This window comes from Taudactylus pleione, unplaced genomic scaffold (assembly GCF_031769625.1).
Source record: "Taudactylus pleione unplaced genomic scaffold, aTauple2 ptg000019l, whole genome shotgun sequence".
Lineage (NCBI taxonomy): Eukaryota > Metazoa > Chordata > Amphibia > Anura > Myobatrachidae > Taudactylus > Taudactylus pleione.
The window spans coordinates 33,799,680-33,816,639 of NW_028284421.1; the positions used below are offsets into that span (position 1 = coordinate 33,799,680).

The 16,960-nt window shown below is 45.7% G+C and overlaps 1 protein-coding gene across 1 annotated transcript in view; it reads right to left on the reverse strand.

Annotated features, from left to right (window-relative positions):
- ALPK3 (alpha kinase 3) overlaps positions 1-16,960 on the reverse strand; it is a 186,000-nt gene that overhangs the window by 33,976 nt on the left and 135,064 nt on the right. Inside the window, exons 8-9 of the mRNA XM_088446714.1 lie at positions 8,273-8,420; positions 7,339-7,466 (exon numbers count right to left, since the gene is read on the reverse strand). Coding sequence (XP_088302840.1) covers positions 7,339-7,466; positions 8,273-8,420 — 276 coding nt within the window. The remainder of the gene's footprint in view (positions 1-7,338; positions 7,467-8,272; positions 8,421-16,960) is intronic.

Here is a 16,960-nt window from a genome sequence, read left to right on the forward strand (position 1 = left end):
ATATATCGTCATCGTTTGTGCTGCAGAGCCGATCAGATATCTGTGAACAATGTCATTCACAGACATATCAGGTGCACACACCAGCTGATGCTTCACTGATATATTGTTCTTCATTTGAAAGAACGATATAGCGATCAGGTGTGTACCCAGTATTACAGTGAAGAGGGGTTGAGGGCAACAAGAGTGTTTATAAATTGCTTATATGATGAGTGAAATTGTCATTTCTTGGAGCATAGCTTGCTATTGAAGACCTGTTCGTGCTTCAGGCTCTCCCAATGAAGCCACATGAAAGTATATGATATTTTTACCTTTCTCCTGTATATTTCATGGGAATGATTCCAACTCCAGACCAGACTGTTGACACAGTCCTACTGGAGACCTGGACGCAGATTCAACATCCAATATATACACACTCTTCCAATCTTTGGCAGGCCAGTTGTCACTCACAGGCCAGGGTGTAGCTACAGCAGGTGCAGGGAATGGAGCTGCTATGGGGTCCAGAACGACTCTGGGGCCCGGCTTCTCCTTGCACCAGTTATACTAGGATGTCCTGAGCCCCGGCTTTTCTAGTCTCACCAGATTGCTGCTGCATTTCATCTGAGCCTAGAGCTGATCTAAGCTACAGCCATCTCTAGCTGCTGCCTGCCTGCATTGTGATGTCACAGTGCAGGTCACCGCCCTATATAAAGGATGCCCAGCTACTGGCAACCATTTTGTGGTGACATTTTGTCCTACATTGATACTCTCTGAGTAGTTCCTGCTTTATTTAAGCGACTTTGAATAACGACTACTGATATGGACTTTGGATTACACTTCCAATAAGGTCCTGAACAGCAACATCTTTAGAAAAAGAATCTGGATAACATCTCAGGTAAAAACTATATAACAAATTCTGTCACCCTTATCCCTTCAGATACCTCCCTCTACAGTGGCAAACGCAGGATTTTTAAGGGGGGGTTTCTATATATATATATATTAGGGGTGAGCGGGTTCGGATTTCTGAAATCCGAACCCCCCTGAGCCCCCCAGATCCGAGTCAGGCTCGACTTTTCCCGCCTGACTCGGATCTGAAATCGAGGCAAAACGTCATCATCCCGCCTTCCGAGTCTCGCGGGTTTTGGATCCTATATAAGGTACCTGCGTCGGCGCCATTTTCTCACTCGGCTGTGGACAGTGAAGAGGGAGGGTGGGAGTTAGGGCTGGCTGGGCTGTGTAGTGTAGTGTAGTGTAGTGCAGAGTAGTGTTGTGCTGTGCTGTGCTGCTGTTGTCCACTACTTCAAAGTCCATAGGGGCTGGCTGTGTTGTGCTGTGCTGCTGTTGTTAATAGGGGCTGTGTCCACTACTTCAAAGTCCATAGGGGCTGGCTGGACTGTGTTGTGCAGTCAGTTCTCCATAGGGGCTGTGTCCACTCCAAAGTCCTGTGCAGTGTCCCAGTCCTAAAGGGGTGCTGTAGTGTTGTCCAGGGGGTGCTCTGTCCATCAGGGGTGCTCCCCCCAAGTGCTAATAAAATAATATTTTTTCTGTGTTTGTGAATTGTGTGCGCAGTAGCCGCACGTGCATCAAAAAAATAGTGCCAAGCGTGCGCCTGTGTCATAAGTAAAGGGCCGGCTGGCTTGACCGTTAAAGGGTGCTGTAACCCCCAAAGTACACTCCAGTCCAAACCAAAAAAATATATATTTTCTGTGTTTGTGAATTGTGTGCGCAGTAGCCGCACGTGCATCAACAAAGTAGTGCCAAGCGTGCGCCTGTGTCATAAGTAAAGGGCCGGCTGGCTTGACCGTTAAAGGGTGCTGTAACCCCCAAAGTACACTCCAGTCCAAACCAAAAAAATATATATTTTCTGTGTTTGTGAATTGTGTGCGCAGTAGCCGCACGTGCATCAACAAAGTAGTGCCAAGCGTGCGCCTGTGTCATAAGTAAAGGGCCGGCTGGCTTGACCATTAAAGGGTGCTGTAACCCCCAAAGTACACTCCAGTCCAAACCAAAAAAAAAATAATTTTCTGTGTTTGTGAATTGTGTGCGCAGTAGCCGCACGTGCATCAACAAAGTAGTGCCAAGCATGCGCCTGTGTCATAAGTAAAGGGCCGGCTGGCTTGACCGTTAAAGGGTGCTGTAACCCCCAAAGTACACTCCAGTCCAAACCAAAAAAAAAATAATTTTCTGTGTTTGTGAATTGTGTGCGCAGTAGCCGCACGTGCATCAACAAAGTAGTGCCAAGCGTGCGCCTGTGTCATAAGTAAAGGGCCGGCTGGCTTGACCGTTAAAGGGTGCTGTAACCCCCAAAGTACACTCCAGTCCAAACCAAAAAAAAATATATTTTCTGTGTTTGTGAATTGTGTGCGCAGTAGCCGCACGTGCATCAACAAAGTAGTGCCAAGCGTGCGCCTGTGTCATAAGTAAAGGGCCAGCTGGCTTGACCGTTAAAGGGTGCTGTAACCCCCAAAGTACACTCCAGTCCAAACCAAAAAAAAAATAATTTTCTGTGTTTGTGAATTGTGTGCGCAGTAGCCGCACGTGCATCAACAAAGTAGTGCCAAGCGTGCGCCTGTGTCATAAGTAAAGGGCCGGCTGGCTTGACCGTTAAAGGGTGCTGTAACCCCCAAAGTACACTCCAGTCCAAACAAAAAAAAAAATTATTTTCTGTGTTTGTGACTTGCGTGCACTGTGGCTGCATGTGCATCAACAAAGGAGCAGCGCCAAGCGTGCGCCTGTGTCCCATAAGTAAAGAGCCGGCTGGCTCATTTCTTAAAGGGTGGTGTAACCCACAAAGTGCACTACTCTCCAGCAAAAATAAAAAAATATTTTTTGTGTTTGTGTGCGCTTTAGCCGCACGTATATATCAATATAACATAAATGGAGGACCAAACTTTCTCCGATAAAAATAAAATAGGGAAAGATCAAGAACCACTTCCTCCTAGTGCTATTGCTGCTGCTGGGAGTTGTTCATCATCCCAGAGAGGAAGTAGGAACATCACTACTTTTACTAAACAATTGACCCTCCAACAGTCCCTAGCGATGAGGATGAAGTACGACAGCAGTCATCCTGAAGCAAAACGTATAACTGAGGCCTTGACGGCTATGTTGGTGTTAGACGTGCGTCCGGTATCCGCCATTAGTGCAGTGGGATTTAGACAATTGATGGAGGTAGTGTGTCCCCGGTTCCAAATCCCGTCTAGATTCCACCTGCATCCTCAAAGCAGCAGCGACAAGCGTGCATCTGTCTGTTAAAGGGTGGTGACACCCTCAAAGTGTGCTACACAAACAATAAAAATATTCTTCTTCTTTTTTCTGTCTTTGTGAATTGTGTGGGCTATAGCCGCACTTGCATCCTCAAAGCAGCAGCGACAAGCGTGCGTCTGTCTGTTAAAGGATTACATCGGTGACAGCATCCAAGTAGGCATGTCAGACAGTCCGTACCTGTACTGGCAGGAAAAAGAAGCAATTTGGAGGTCCCTGTACAAACTGGCTCTATTTTACCTGAGTTGCCCCCCCTCCAGTGTGTACTCCGAAAGAGTGTTTAGTGCAGCCGGGAACCTTGTCAGCGAAAGGCGTAGGAGGCTGCTTCCACAAAATGTGGAGATGATGTTCATAAAATGAATTATCAACTCTTCCAGGGAGACCAGCCTCCAGAACGTACAGAGGGACCTGTGGTTCCAGCGGGGACGAATTAATACTCTGTGAGGATGAGGATGTACACACTGAAGAGGGTGAGGAATCGGTGGATGAGTAGGATGAGGATGACATCTTGCCTCCATAGAGCCAGTTTGTGCAGGGACAGATTAATTGCCAGCTTGTTTTGTGGGGGCCCAAACGAACCAATCATTTCAGCCACAGTTGTGTGGCAGACCCTGGCGCTGAAATGTTTGGTTTGTTAAAGTGTGCATGTCCTGTTTATACAACATAAGGGTGGGTGGGAGGGCCCAAGGACAATTCCATCTTGCACCTCTTTTTTTTCTTTGCATTATGTGCAGTTTGGGGCCTAGTTTTTCAAACTGCCATCCTGTCTGCCACCGCAGTATCATGCCTAGATGGGTCACGTGTTTGTGCCGCCCACTCGTGTCGCTTAGCATAGTCATCCAGCTACCTCGGTGCAACCTTTTGGACATAAAAACACTATTGTGAGGTGTGAGGTGTTCAGAATAGACTGGAAATGAGTGGAAATTAAGGTTATTGAGGTTAATAATAGCATAGGAGCAGAAAAACCCACAAATTCTGTGATTTTAGCTGTTTTTATGCTTTTTTAAAAAAAAATACAGATCCAAAACACAAAACCCAGAACCCAAAACACGGAAGGGTGGTTTTGGCAAAACCAATCCAGATCCAAAACACGAAGAAAGATCCAGATCCAAAACCAAAACACGAAAAGTGGCCGGTGCACACCCCTAAATATATATATATATATATATATATATATATATATAATATACACAGCATTCATACACACGCAACTTAGCATACTCATGCACAGCGTACACACAGACACGCACAAATAAGCATTCTTACACGCAGCATACATGCATACATACACACACAAGTATATCTACACACAAGATACCTACATATATACATACTTACACACAGCATGCATTCATACATACACACAGCATATATACACACACACGCATACTTATGCATAGCATACATACACACACACACTCACATAAACATCAATATAGTTACCAAGGGCTGAGGAGAGAGGTGCGTCACCGCCGGAGGCCCATGTGAGTGGAGTTGCTGCTGCTCGGCATGCTTGGCAGCTCCTTCCCGGCGATCTCCTCGTGAAGACATAGGACTTGAGCTAGACCCAGAGCAGCTGCGCCAGAACGGCCTTCACGGAACCTGACCACCTACACAGCATGACAGTATACACCGGGAGACAAGCGGCTGCCCCACCTCCTACTGCCGCTGCACCAACATGCCCCCTCACAGCCAGCCAATCACAGCACAGCAGGGACTGACAGAGTCACGCTACCTGCCCGGCAACACTGCAGCTGTATACTTGGGAGAGAGCTCTGCCAAGCAGAGCTCTCTGTCTGTAGATCTGCGGCAGCTCCGACGCAGCCGCAATCAGTGCAGAGACAGAGACAGTGCTGTCTCCGTCTCTAAAAAAAAAAAAATTTTGGTCCGTCAGGGGGGGGTTTCTGAGTACTCAGAAACCCCCCCTGCGTGCGCGTGTGCTCCACTTTATCTGCAGTTTTTTAGTTTAGAAACAATGGATAAAGCAATTTATTCATCTGATATGACGTTGCATGACTTAAGATGAGTACACACTTGTCCAATCCTCCGGGGATCCAACTCCAGACCAGACTGTTGACACAATCCTACTGGAGACCTGGACACAGATTCAACACCCAATATATTCCTCCACACCTGCCCAATTTTGCAGCAGATCTCAGATCTGCATCAGCTCAAACAATTTAATGAAGGTGTTGTGTCAACGTACACACTTTTTTTACCTTTGGCAGACCAGCTGCCACTCACAGGCAAGAGCGTAGTTACAGCAGGTGCAGAGGTTGGGGCTGCTAAGGGACCAGGCCGCCTCTGGGGCCCGCCCCTCTCCCTGCACCGAGCTACACTGCCATCTCCTGAGCCCCGGCTTTTCTGTTCTCACCAGAGTGCTGGTGTAGTTTATCTGGGCCTAGAGCTGATATAAGCTACAGTCATCTCTAGCTGATTACTGTATGCATTGTGATGTCACAATGCAGGTCACAGCCCTATATAAAGGATGCCCAGCTACTGGCATTCATTTTGTGGTGACATTTTGTCCTACATTGATATTCTCTTAGTAGTTCCTGCTTTATTTAAGCGACTTTGGATAATGGCTACTGATATGGAGTTTGGATTAAATCTTCCAATAACGGCAACTTCTTCACAAAAATAATCTGAAAAACATCTTCAGGTAAGGACTATATAACAAATTTTGGCCTGCCTCCCTAACCGCTTCAGATACCTCTCTCCATTTTATCTGTAGTTTTTCATTTAGAAACAATGGATAAAGCTAATTATTTATCTAATATGGCACTGCATGTGTGATCCTCTCTTGGATCCAACTCAGAGTTGGACTGGCCCACAGGAGTACAGGGGAAATCCCCGGTGGGCCCCACTGCCTGAGGGCCCATCCCTCCTCTGATTTGTACATTGTTACTCTATTAGGCAGTCTGTTACCTGGTAGAGCAGGGCCATTGATCAACATGGTGCTAGGTTCCATTCTATAGAAACTACACCAAGATTTGCCTTATTGTTAGCCAAGCATCTATGGTGATTACCACACCCCTTAAGCATGGGCCCTTATCACTGCACTCCCCCAGTGGGTCCTTCATGCCCCAGTGACACTGCTGTTTAATAATATTGAAGGATCTCTTTTGAAATGTATAAAGCACTGTGACTTTATTCTGCATAATAAAATCAATTTAATCATTAACTATGGCCCTGCTAATACTGTAGTCCACAAATATCCTCAGCACTGTTTGCTAAAGATGTATTGGCTGATCCTGCAATCCGCAATGGATCACAACGGCCATGGTATAGTATGTACACCCAATTCCACCCAATTCATCATTAGATGAGGCAATTCAACATATGATGCGGTTCGCTAGCATTAATACTGTAAAGCTATATCATATCGTCATACAGTGGATCTTGCAGTGTATGCTAGGGCATAATATCTCATTACACCGTAACCAATTGTAAGATCGCTGGATTGTTCAGGTGTGAAGGAATAACAGTTCCATTGCAGCCCAATGGAGATCATGTTAAATAACACATTAATAAAATTTCTTTTTTATTTTTTTTATCATTTTCAACTAGTAAAGTTCACAAAAATGACAAAGGAGTAGCATGTCATAACCCCAAAATGTAGAACATAATATGATTAACTATATACTGTAAAAACAAGGTAACACAAAGGGATTAGAAACACCCAACATCGTGAAACAAGTAATAATAAATATACAGTGGCTTGCAAAAAGTATTCAACCCACAAAAAGTCAACAGATTTGTTTGTATAATCAGTGACATTTACACAGATTGTATCAGACAGTATTTGTATTGCAAACCCAGTAAATCTTAAAAGTCATTTTTAAACTAAGAACTCATTATTTATTTGCATTTTTTTATATAAAACCTGAAAAATGCTGCTTGCATAAGTATTCAACCCCATCTGCTGTGGAAGCTCCAAGTTTACACAGATCAAAGATATTTCCCTAACAATTTGCTTTCCTGTTCCTGTAAATGATTAAAAAGGGTAAACTTTTATGGATAAAAGATCCCCTAATTCAAGAAACATGGAAGAAAAGCTGTGAAAGGCAAGCCTTAAAATGATTAACAAAATGAACTTACTCTCTGGGCTCAGAAGGCAGTCTGTTGAATCGACTCCATAGTCATTCTGAATGGTGCACTGATACACACCACAGTCTTTCACTGAAGCCTGCACAATAGCAAGAGCCGCCTGTCCTTCATCTCCAGAGCTAAAAAGAGAAACAAGGATAGCTATGACCAACTATGTAAGTGCCCATAAGATATAAACTGACAACTGTGCTGTAACTTTTCAGACCCTCATGCAAAACTTTAAAAAAGGAAGCACCCAGTCCTCTTTCTTCTGTACTCTTCATCCCTTAATCACACTACTCTAACACCAAGCCCTGTGTCACATTAAAGTACTGAGGTTCTAGTTTTGACTCATATGTAAATAATCTATCACTATCACAAATGACTTAACAGGGCATGTCCACATGTACAGCTCCTTCTTTCTTGTGGCCTGAGCCAGACGACACAGGTTATTGAAAGCAGTTGCTGCATTTTACACACTGAGAGGACTCAATTCACCCTGTGTTATACTGTATATAATGCATCAGACTGAACAGACTGTCCTCTTGTGGCGGGGGCGCTGCACATGTGCAACACACCGGCTTCTAGGAACTTCATGATCTACAGCCCCTAGAAGGCGGGTAGAGGAGTGGCTTCCCCTTGGAAGCACGCTCTCTACTAATCGCAGCCCAGACTGGCAGTCCCAGGGGGAGAAAACACCTCCCACTGGGATCGCCTGTCCAGCTGTGACTGGCAGGTAGCACTTCCTATGGGAAGCCACTACTAGTCACAGTGTAATCTGTGCAGTCACGGACTGCAACTGGCTCACTAAGGTGGCAGATTTTACTGGGGGGGGGGGGGGGGGGGGGGGGCTACAGCCCTTAGGTTAGGTAAAATCCACCACTGCTCAGTACATTCAGTGTTTACTGCCAAATAACATAAACTATCTCCAAACTGTAAGCATTACCATCTCTTTACTTTTGCCACTTGAACTTCATCTTTGTACCAAGTTATGACCGAGTCGTTTAAAATATTGAAGAACTGGCACCAGAGTTTTAAATTCCCAGATGCATCAGAAAACTGTTCTGCTCGTACCTTCCGGATAACCTGTGGAGCTTAAAGAGGAAAACAAGAGGTCTTTTAGTATTATTATTAGTATTATTATTTATGACTTTTATACTCCGCAGCACTACAATTGATAAAAATAACTAATAAAAATGCAGGCGTTAGCAGTTATACAAATAGGTAGGAAGGTGTTCCTCACAAGTTTATAATCTAAATTAAAATAGGTTTCCATTTGATAGATATGTGTCACATAATGCATATTATCCAAGCAGATTTCAATAGAAAAAAGTGCTAAGCGGGACTATATTATCGAAGCATATAGCAATGTTGGTTTGGGGATGAACAAGTTTTTTGACACTCGGGGAGATGCAGGGGCGTATCTATAATGAGTGCAGGGTGTGCGGGGCACATGGGCCCCTGGGTCCAGGGGGGGCCCACACTGCACACCCTGCACCCATATTTTTCATACTTAGCACCGACGTAAGACTCCAGAGAATTATCAGTGCTGTAAAAATCGCCTGGAAAATGGCCACCGCTTTTTGCGCATGCGGAGTAGGGAAATCACCTGGAAAATGCGTGGCAGCATGCACAGTAGACTCTGGGCACAGACTAGTGCCCAGAGTCTACTGCTGCAGCGCTGCATCCAGTGCGCTGCCAGCCGCCGGAGAGAGAGGAGGGGGCCCCAGATGGAGACTGCACATGGGCCCCCTCCTGTCTTAGGGCCTGATCCTGCAAGGAAAATAATAATAAGCATGCAATCAGCTGATTGTTATGTACTGCACATGCGTATGCATCGTAGTGCGTGTGCGCGAACAAGCCATTGCGATCGGGACTGTGATTGCAGTGACTATGCAGACCCATCGCAGAGTGATTACCAGGAAGTGCCATTTGTGGGTGGTCGGCCCAATGCAGGTGTGCCAGAGCGTTTGAACACCGTTGCATGGGCGTGCATTAATTATCCACTGCGATTCCCATACGCAGCCTGAGGCCTGATAACGTGCATGGGAGTTAGCCATTTCTAAGTATGGTCATGGCTTGTGCAACTGTGATGGTACTTGATTGTACCGATGATTTTGCAGTCTTGCTAAACATTATGGATGTGTGTAAGGTAAAGTGGGCATCCTTATGTAGTGCAGCGGTGCATACTATCGCAGTTGAACTGCGTGCCTAATCGCTATTGCATTCGCAGTTGCGTTTCATTATTATTATTATTATTATTACCAGTTATTTATGTAGTGCACACATTCGGCAGCACTTTACAGAGAATATTTGTCCATTCATATCAGTCCCTGCCCCAGTGGAGCTTACAATCTGTATTTCCTACCACATCCACACACACATACACACTAGGGGTAATTTGTTTTTGTTTTTTTGTGTTGGGAGCCAATTAACCTACCAGTATATTTTTGGAGTGTGGGAGGAAACCGGAGTACCCAGAGGAAAGAATATACAAACTCCACACAGGTAGGGCCGTGGTGGGAATCAAACCCATGACCTCAGTGTTGTGAGGCAGTAATGCTAACCATTACACCATCTGTGCTGCCCATAGTGTGAATCATGCCCTTAATACACCCTGGGGAGATGTATCAAGCCTTGGAGAGTGATAAAGTGGAGATGTTGCCCAAAGCAGCCAATCAGCTCCTAACAGACATTTCAAAGATTGTGCTAGATAAGTGACAGTTATAAGCTGATTGGTTGCTTTGGGCAACTTCTCCACAACACAAGGGCAAAGTGTTATTGTACAAAGGAGGGAATTCCACAGTGTGGATGATAGGCACCGATCTTGGACAGAGTATAGTGTGGATGATAGGCACCGATCTTGGACAGAGTATAGTGTGGATGATAGGCACCGATCTTGGACAGAGTATAGGGTGGATGATAGGCACCGATCTTGGACAGAGTATAATGTGGATGATAGGCACTGATCTTGGACAGAGTATAGTGCGGATGATAGGCACCGATCTTGGACAGAGTATAGTGTGGATGATAGGCACCGATCTTGGACAGAGTATAGTGTGGATGATAGGCACCGATCTTGGACAGAGTATAGTGTGGATGATGGGCACCGATCTTGGACAGAGTATAGTGTGGATGATGGGCACCAATCTTGGACAGAGTATAGTGTGGATGATAGGCACTGATCTTGGACAGAGTATAGTGTGGATGATGGGCACCGATCTTGGACAGAGTATAGTGTGGATGATGGGCACCGATCTTGGACAGAGTATAGTGTGGATGATAGGCACTGATCTTGGACAGAGTATAGTGTGGATGATAGGCACCAATTTTGGTCAGAATATAGTGTGGATGATAGGCACCGATCTTGGAATGACAGAGTATAGTGTGCATGACAGGCACCGATCTTGGACAGAGTATAGTGTGGATGATGGGCACCGATCTTGGACAGAGTATAGTGTGGATGACGGGCACCGATCTTTTACAGAGTATAGTGTGGATGATAGGCACCGATCTTGGACAGAGTATAATGTGGATGATGGGCACCAATCTTGGACAGAGTACAGTGTGGATGATGGGCACCGATCTTGGACAGAGTACAGTGTGGATGATGGGCACCGATCTTGGACAGAGTACAGTGTGGAAGATGGCACCGATCTTGGACAGAGTACAGTGTGGATGACGGGCACCGATCTTGGACAGAGTATAGTGTGCATGACAGGCACCGATCTTGGACAGAGTAAAGTGTGGATGACGGGCACCGATCTTGGACAGAGTATAGTGTGGATGATGGGCACCGATCTTTTACAGAGTATAGTGTGCATGACGGGCACCGATCTTGGACAGAGTATAGTGTGGATGATGGGCACCGATCTTGGACAGAGTACAGTGTGGATGACGGGCACCGATCTTGGACAGAGTACGGTGTGGACGACGGGCACCGATCTTGGACAGAGTACGGTGTGGACGACGGGCACCGATCTTGGACAGAGTACGGGTGGACGACGGGCACCGATCTTGGACAGAGTACGGCGTGGACGACGGGCACCGATCTTGGACAGAGTACGGCGTGGACGACGGGCACCGATCTTGGACAGAGTACGGCGTGGACGACGGGCACCGATCTTGGACAGAGTACGGCGTGGACGACGGGCACCGATCTTGGACAGAGTACAGTGTGGACGACGGGCACCGATCTTGGACAGAGTATAGTGTGGATGATGGGCACCGATCTTGGACAGTGTATAGTGTGCATGACGGGCACCGATTTTGGACAGAGTATAGTGTAGCGTTCCCGCTAGGCTGTTTTAGCGGGGCGCGGCGCCCTGCCCTCCTTCTGGAGGGCAAAAAGCACCCTGCCCTCCAGGAGGAGGGCAAAAAGCGCCCTGCCCTAACAGCCTGCGGGAGCCGTTCTCACCCGCGGGACGCAGCGTCCCGCGGGTGGAGAAACATGCGGTGACCCGGTCACTGCCGGAGAATAGACGCCGGGCGCATGCGCCCGGCATCTATTCTCCCTGTCTGCAGGGCTTGGGGGCTGCCCGGCGTGTCCGTAAGTGCCGGGCACGCCCCCAAGAGTGACAAAAAGGGGACGCGTCTTATAGACACGCCCCCTTTTCCGATGACCACGCCCCCTTCTCGGCCGCGCGCGCACCTTCGGCACGCGCACGGGCATGCCCTCTCTAGCTCCGGCGCCCTGCCTGCCGCCGGAGCTGGAGGGAACACTATAGTGTGGATGATGGGCACCGATCTTGGACAGAGTATAGTGTGGATGATAGGCACCGATCTTGGAATGACAGAGTAGATCAGCAATACAAGAGTGTATGGCAAAGAAAATTAGTCTAGTAGCTGCATTCAAATTGGACTGTAGTGAAAGTGTGGTAAGAAGAAAACCCGTAAGACAGGAAATTATGAATACTCTATTTAAAATTTCTGCAATGTCCTGTGAGAGAGATATTCATATTCTGGAAAAGTTATTAGATGCACGCAACATAATTTGGATAGATGGTGGATATGGAAAAAAATACAATTCTGAGTCAAGGATTACACAAAGACACTGAGCATTGAGAAGTACAGTACACAGTAGGCTTTACTGAGAAATATGCTATATTGTCCTGTTGTCAACAGAGATAGAGATGTCAGACCACTAGCTTTTTTTTTTTTTTTACTGCGGGGGGGGGATATTATTAGATCAGCTGTTCAAAGATTGAATTTGTCCCATCCAAGGTGAAAAGTCAGAAAGCCATCAGCACAGGTGGATACATTTATATGTCCTATGCACAGAGGTTATACTGAAATCTATAGGTGCTCACTAGTTAAGAGATGTGTATAGATTGAAAATAGCAGGGTGTCTAGGAGGACCAAACCTTTAGGTACAATTGATATAGATGTTAATTCCAGAAATGTATGAGCACTGAAGGAGTGCTTTGATAAGTATGATGAGAACCAGGATACGACAGTGTCAAGAAGAACTAGGGAATGTTGCACTTGTTTCAAATCCACTTTGAAGTCCAGGAAGGTTTTGTTGGGTGTATACTAGGAGATATATGTTGGCCACGGGAACCAGCAATGAGGACATCACAACTGGTTCTTCAGCCCAGACATATCGGGTGGCCGATTGGTAAGTGTGTATGTACAAGGTCTAATATACAGAGTAAAGGTGTTACACCTGCGCTACATGCAGTGGCAGCTAGTAAACTTAAAAGTGGGCACATCCAAAAGAACCACAGAAATAAATACAGTTAATCAAAGTAAGTAAACGAGCGCTGAAAAGTGTAAAAAAGTTCAGCTGTTTCTCACAGTGGAATCCTGCACACGGACCAGACACCTTCACGCGATCTTTGTTAATAGAGTGAACAAACAAACTTACATACTGGTTCACTCACATCTAGATATTTTTTCCTTTTTTGTAAAAAATTGAAGCGGTGACCAGTGTAAAAGGAGAACAACACTTACATTTGTATTCTTCCCCGCATTCACACAAAGGTATCTTTATGTTGGAATTCCTTAGCGCTGTAAGTACTGGAACTCCTCCCAAATGCAGAAAAAACTGCTTTAATAGGTACATGCACAGCACCACAACAAACAAGCAATGAAAATGAATAAAAAAGCTCATCCTGGAACAATGCCGTCAGACTGCTGATTTTCAGATCGGATCCATATAGAGGAATCAGCTGTGTTTGAGATTGTTTATCCCCGCTCCCGAGGACTGCAGCCCGGGGTACGGAGGGACTTGCACTCATTGTCCCAGAATCTGCTTTTTATATTCATGTACAAGGTCGTTTGAGCATAACCTTGCCACATTGTTATATCGGTCGATGGATTTGTCTTTAAAGTGTATGCCCCACATTAGAAGTGAGATTTAGCATTGATAAAATAATTGACTACCATAGTCATTGTAGTCTCCATGGAGTGTTGGGAAGATAGTGTGAGGGAAGGAAAGTTAGTTTAAGGGAAGGAAGCATGTGAGATGTGTGAGCAAATCTCTGAAGGAGCTTGAAGGGGCATGGGAGTAGAAAGATCGTATGGTAATCTGAAAGAGAACGTTTGGCTCATAGGTTTTTTTCAGAATAGCATACTATCTGCAGTCTGATGGTGCAGAGGAACATCAAAGTGTTCCTGAGTGGTGGTTATAATAGATAAGTACATATGGAGATAGTGGTTGCAACATAACTTCCTACTTGCAAAGACACAGATATACTTTGTACCTAAAAATGTCCCTTCATTAATAATTATCAGCACAGCAACACTTCTTAGGAGACATTTGTGATGGGTTTACAGTTTTACATTTTGCAAATTGCCATGTAAATGATTAAGGAATAGATTTGGCCACTGTCAACCATTGGTAATGAAGCTATTTTTAAATAGGCAGTGTGATAGTGATTTTAGACCAGGTTTTGAACTGTAAGGACATCATGTAACTCAGCACTTGACTTGAAAACAACACCATTTAAAAACACAAAAAAACCTAGTACTTCATTTTATTTATAACGTTTCAGAAGCCCAAACCTCCAGGCATCTCTCTCTACTCTTCAAGATTCTTACTACAATCCGACAGGGATGTAGTGTGGGTGGAACCGGTGTAGCAGGGGCTCCAAGTGCCGGTAGCTGATAAGCAGAGCCGTAACTAGACTTTTTGGTGCCCTGTGCCAGAAAGAGCATTGGCGCCACCCTCATTTTTCAAAGGGACATAATGCATCCAAAAAAGGGCCATGGCTTCATGGGGAAGGGCCAAGGAAAAGATAGGAGAGGCCAGGAGATGCTGGGGATTAAATAAGAGGAAGCTCCAAACAAGAATGATAATAAACAGAAATTTGACAGGCCCAAACAGCACCCCCTGCCTTGTGGTGCTCTGTGCGATGGCACCGGCCACACTACCCTAGCTACGGCCCTGCTGATAAGGGTGCCAGAATGGACAGGGGCGACTTCAAGAAATAAGTGCCTGTACACTGTTAACACAGGAGGAGCATACTCTCCTATGCTGCACCCCCCTGATGTCACTTCTGCTCCTCCTCAACACGAGTACACGAGTGCACTGCTCTCTTCCTGCTCTTCTTCAGCACCTCTGCAGCTGCTTCTTCCCCTGCTGTCATAATAAAGGAGCACTACACTATGTTTTTGTATATTTAAGGAATGCATGTGTTTTTATATTGCAGCAGGAGGACTTCTCCTGTTTGTTTGCAGTACTAGCTTTTTATATCACTACTCAAGCACCCCCTTCTCCTCCCCCATATGTGTATGTCTATATGACCGACCGTCTTTCTACCCAATTGTGTGTGTCAATGCTGTTCTTAATCATTTTTGCCCTATATTGCCAGTAAATGTTATAAGATATAACTCTGATGGTGATAAGATTCAGTGTACCTGCACTGCCCGTTTATATGCCCTCAGTGGGCTGTCCAGTAGTCCTCACTTGGTTGCCCTTTTATCTTCCTTTCAGTGCAGTTTCTTGGACCCCAAACATTGCATTTCCCAATGTCTCAATTCTTCATTCACTTGAACCTACTCCAAAACCCGGGGTCAGTACAAGGATTCACAAGCTCACATATTTGCTGACTTTGCTGCCCCCTCCTCCTCCTCCAACACAGAGGGGGCATGGCGGCCGCAAAGGTGGGCTGTGCAGGGGGCGTGACCACAATGATGCGGTTCAGCACAAATCGTGTCATCGGTCCCCCCAAACTGCCCACTTGTGGTCTGTAAGTGGACAGCCACTGAGGGGTGCTAGCGGCTGGCAGGGGAAGGGGTACTAGTGGCTAGAGGAGGGTGCAGGAGATTAGTGGAAAGGGCAAATAACAACCTTATTTGTCGTGATTGGCAGAATAACAGAGATTACAGACTACCTACTGTTGTTTTCTTATTATATCATTCATTGGAAGCAATTCAATTAGCGTCGATGGTGCAATGGGCTGGCGTTCAGTTATTTTCTCCAACATGTGCAGGAAAACGTGTGATGTCGGGGTATCGCTAACAGCAGTGATGCGTGCAGCCGCATGTTGCAATCAGATATCACCACTAATGCAATTACCTAGTTTGTGTACCAGTGACTGTAAAATTACCTTTACCGACATTTATTCTTATTTATCTGAGGTCTCAGCAGTTATGGCCCAGCACTTAAGATTCTTGCACGCAGACATATGGGTTAAATTCTCCAAGTGAATCCACAAGAGGGCAGTGTTATATTGCAGTTTTTGCACTGCCACCCAGGGTTTACCAAACAACCTCAAGGAAATTAGACTCAATTAGCCACAAGGTTCACTTGGGTGTTTGATCTTCCCCCAAGTTTTCTTTTTAGTTTCTCAATGTTGTTGTTTTAAATGTCATTGATGAGAACTTTCCCTGATCTACTTTCTATACTAGGGAGCATCCATCAAGTCTTGCACCATAGAGCAAGTCCTTCAACATTGAGATGCATTATAACGCTAATCCATATGCTTAGAGACAGTCTTGCAGAAAAGAAAGAAAGAAAAACTTTGCAAGCAGGGTATAGTCGTGATCTGGATCTTATTTATTATTTACTGGCTGCCTAAAGCAGGAGGTCAATTTGCCCATGGTCGGATCAATCTTTAGGTGACTGGTCGGTGGATCTGCTGCATCCGCATTAGTTGTACAACTAAAAAATCCCCCTTGCGCTGAAATCACCCATCAGCCAGCACATCACAGATGCAGGGACCAGCTTCATAGGCTCAATTTGCTGACACTGATTATGCAGAGAAAGAAGGGGGTTGCACACTATTTATTTCACCAAGGGCGGGATGTACCAAGCCCTCAATTGAGAGAGATAAAGTGGAGTAGTTGCTCAACCAATCAGCTCCTAACTGTCATTTCAAAGACTGTACTAGGTACATGACAGTTAGAATTTGATTGATTGCTTTGGGCATCTTCTCCCCCAAGTGAGGAGCACAAATCTGGTAGTGTCATGGAGCAGCCCAGCACATTTGAGGGGAGACGAGTGGCTGTAACTGATAATCTATAGTAATCATTACCAGTGGCGGCTCCTACCTCTTGTTTTCAGGGGGGCTGCTGCTGCCCGCAGCCCACCTAAGCAGCAGCACTGTAAGGGGAGGGGATAATATAAGTCTTGCACACAAGCCCCTTGTTTCTAGCGACTGCATCGGTAGCAGCCCCTAGAAGCACATTA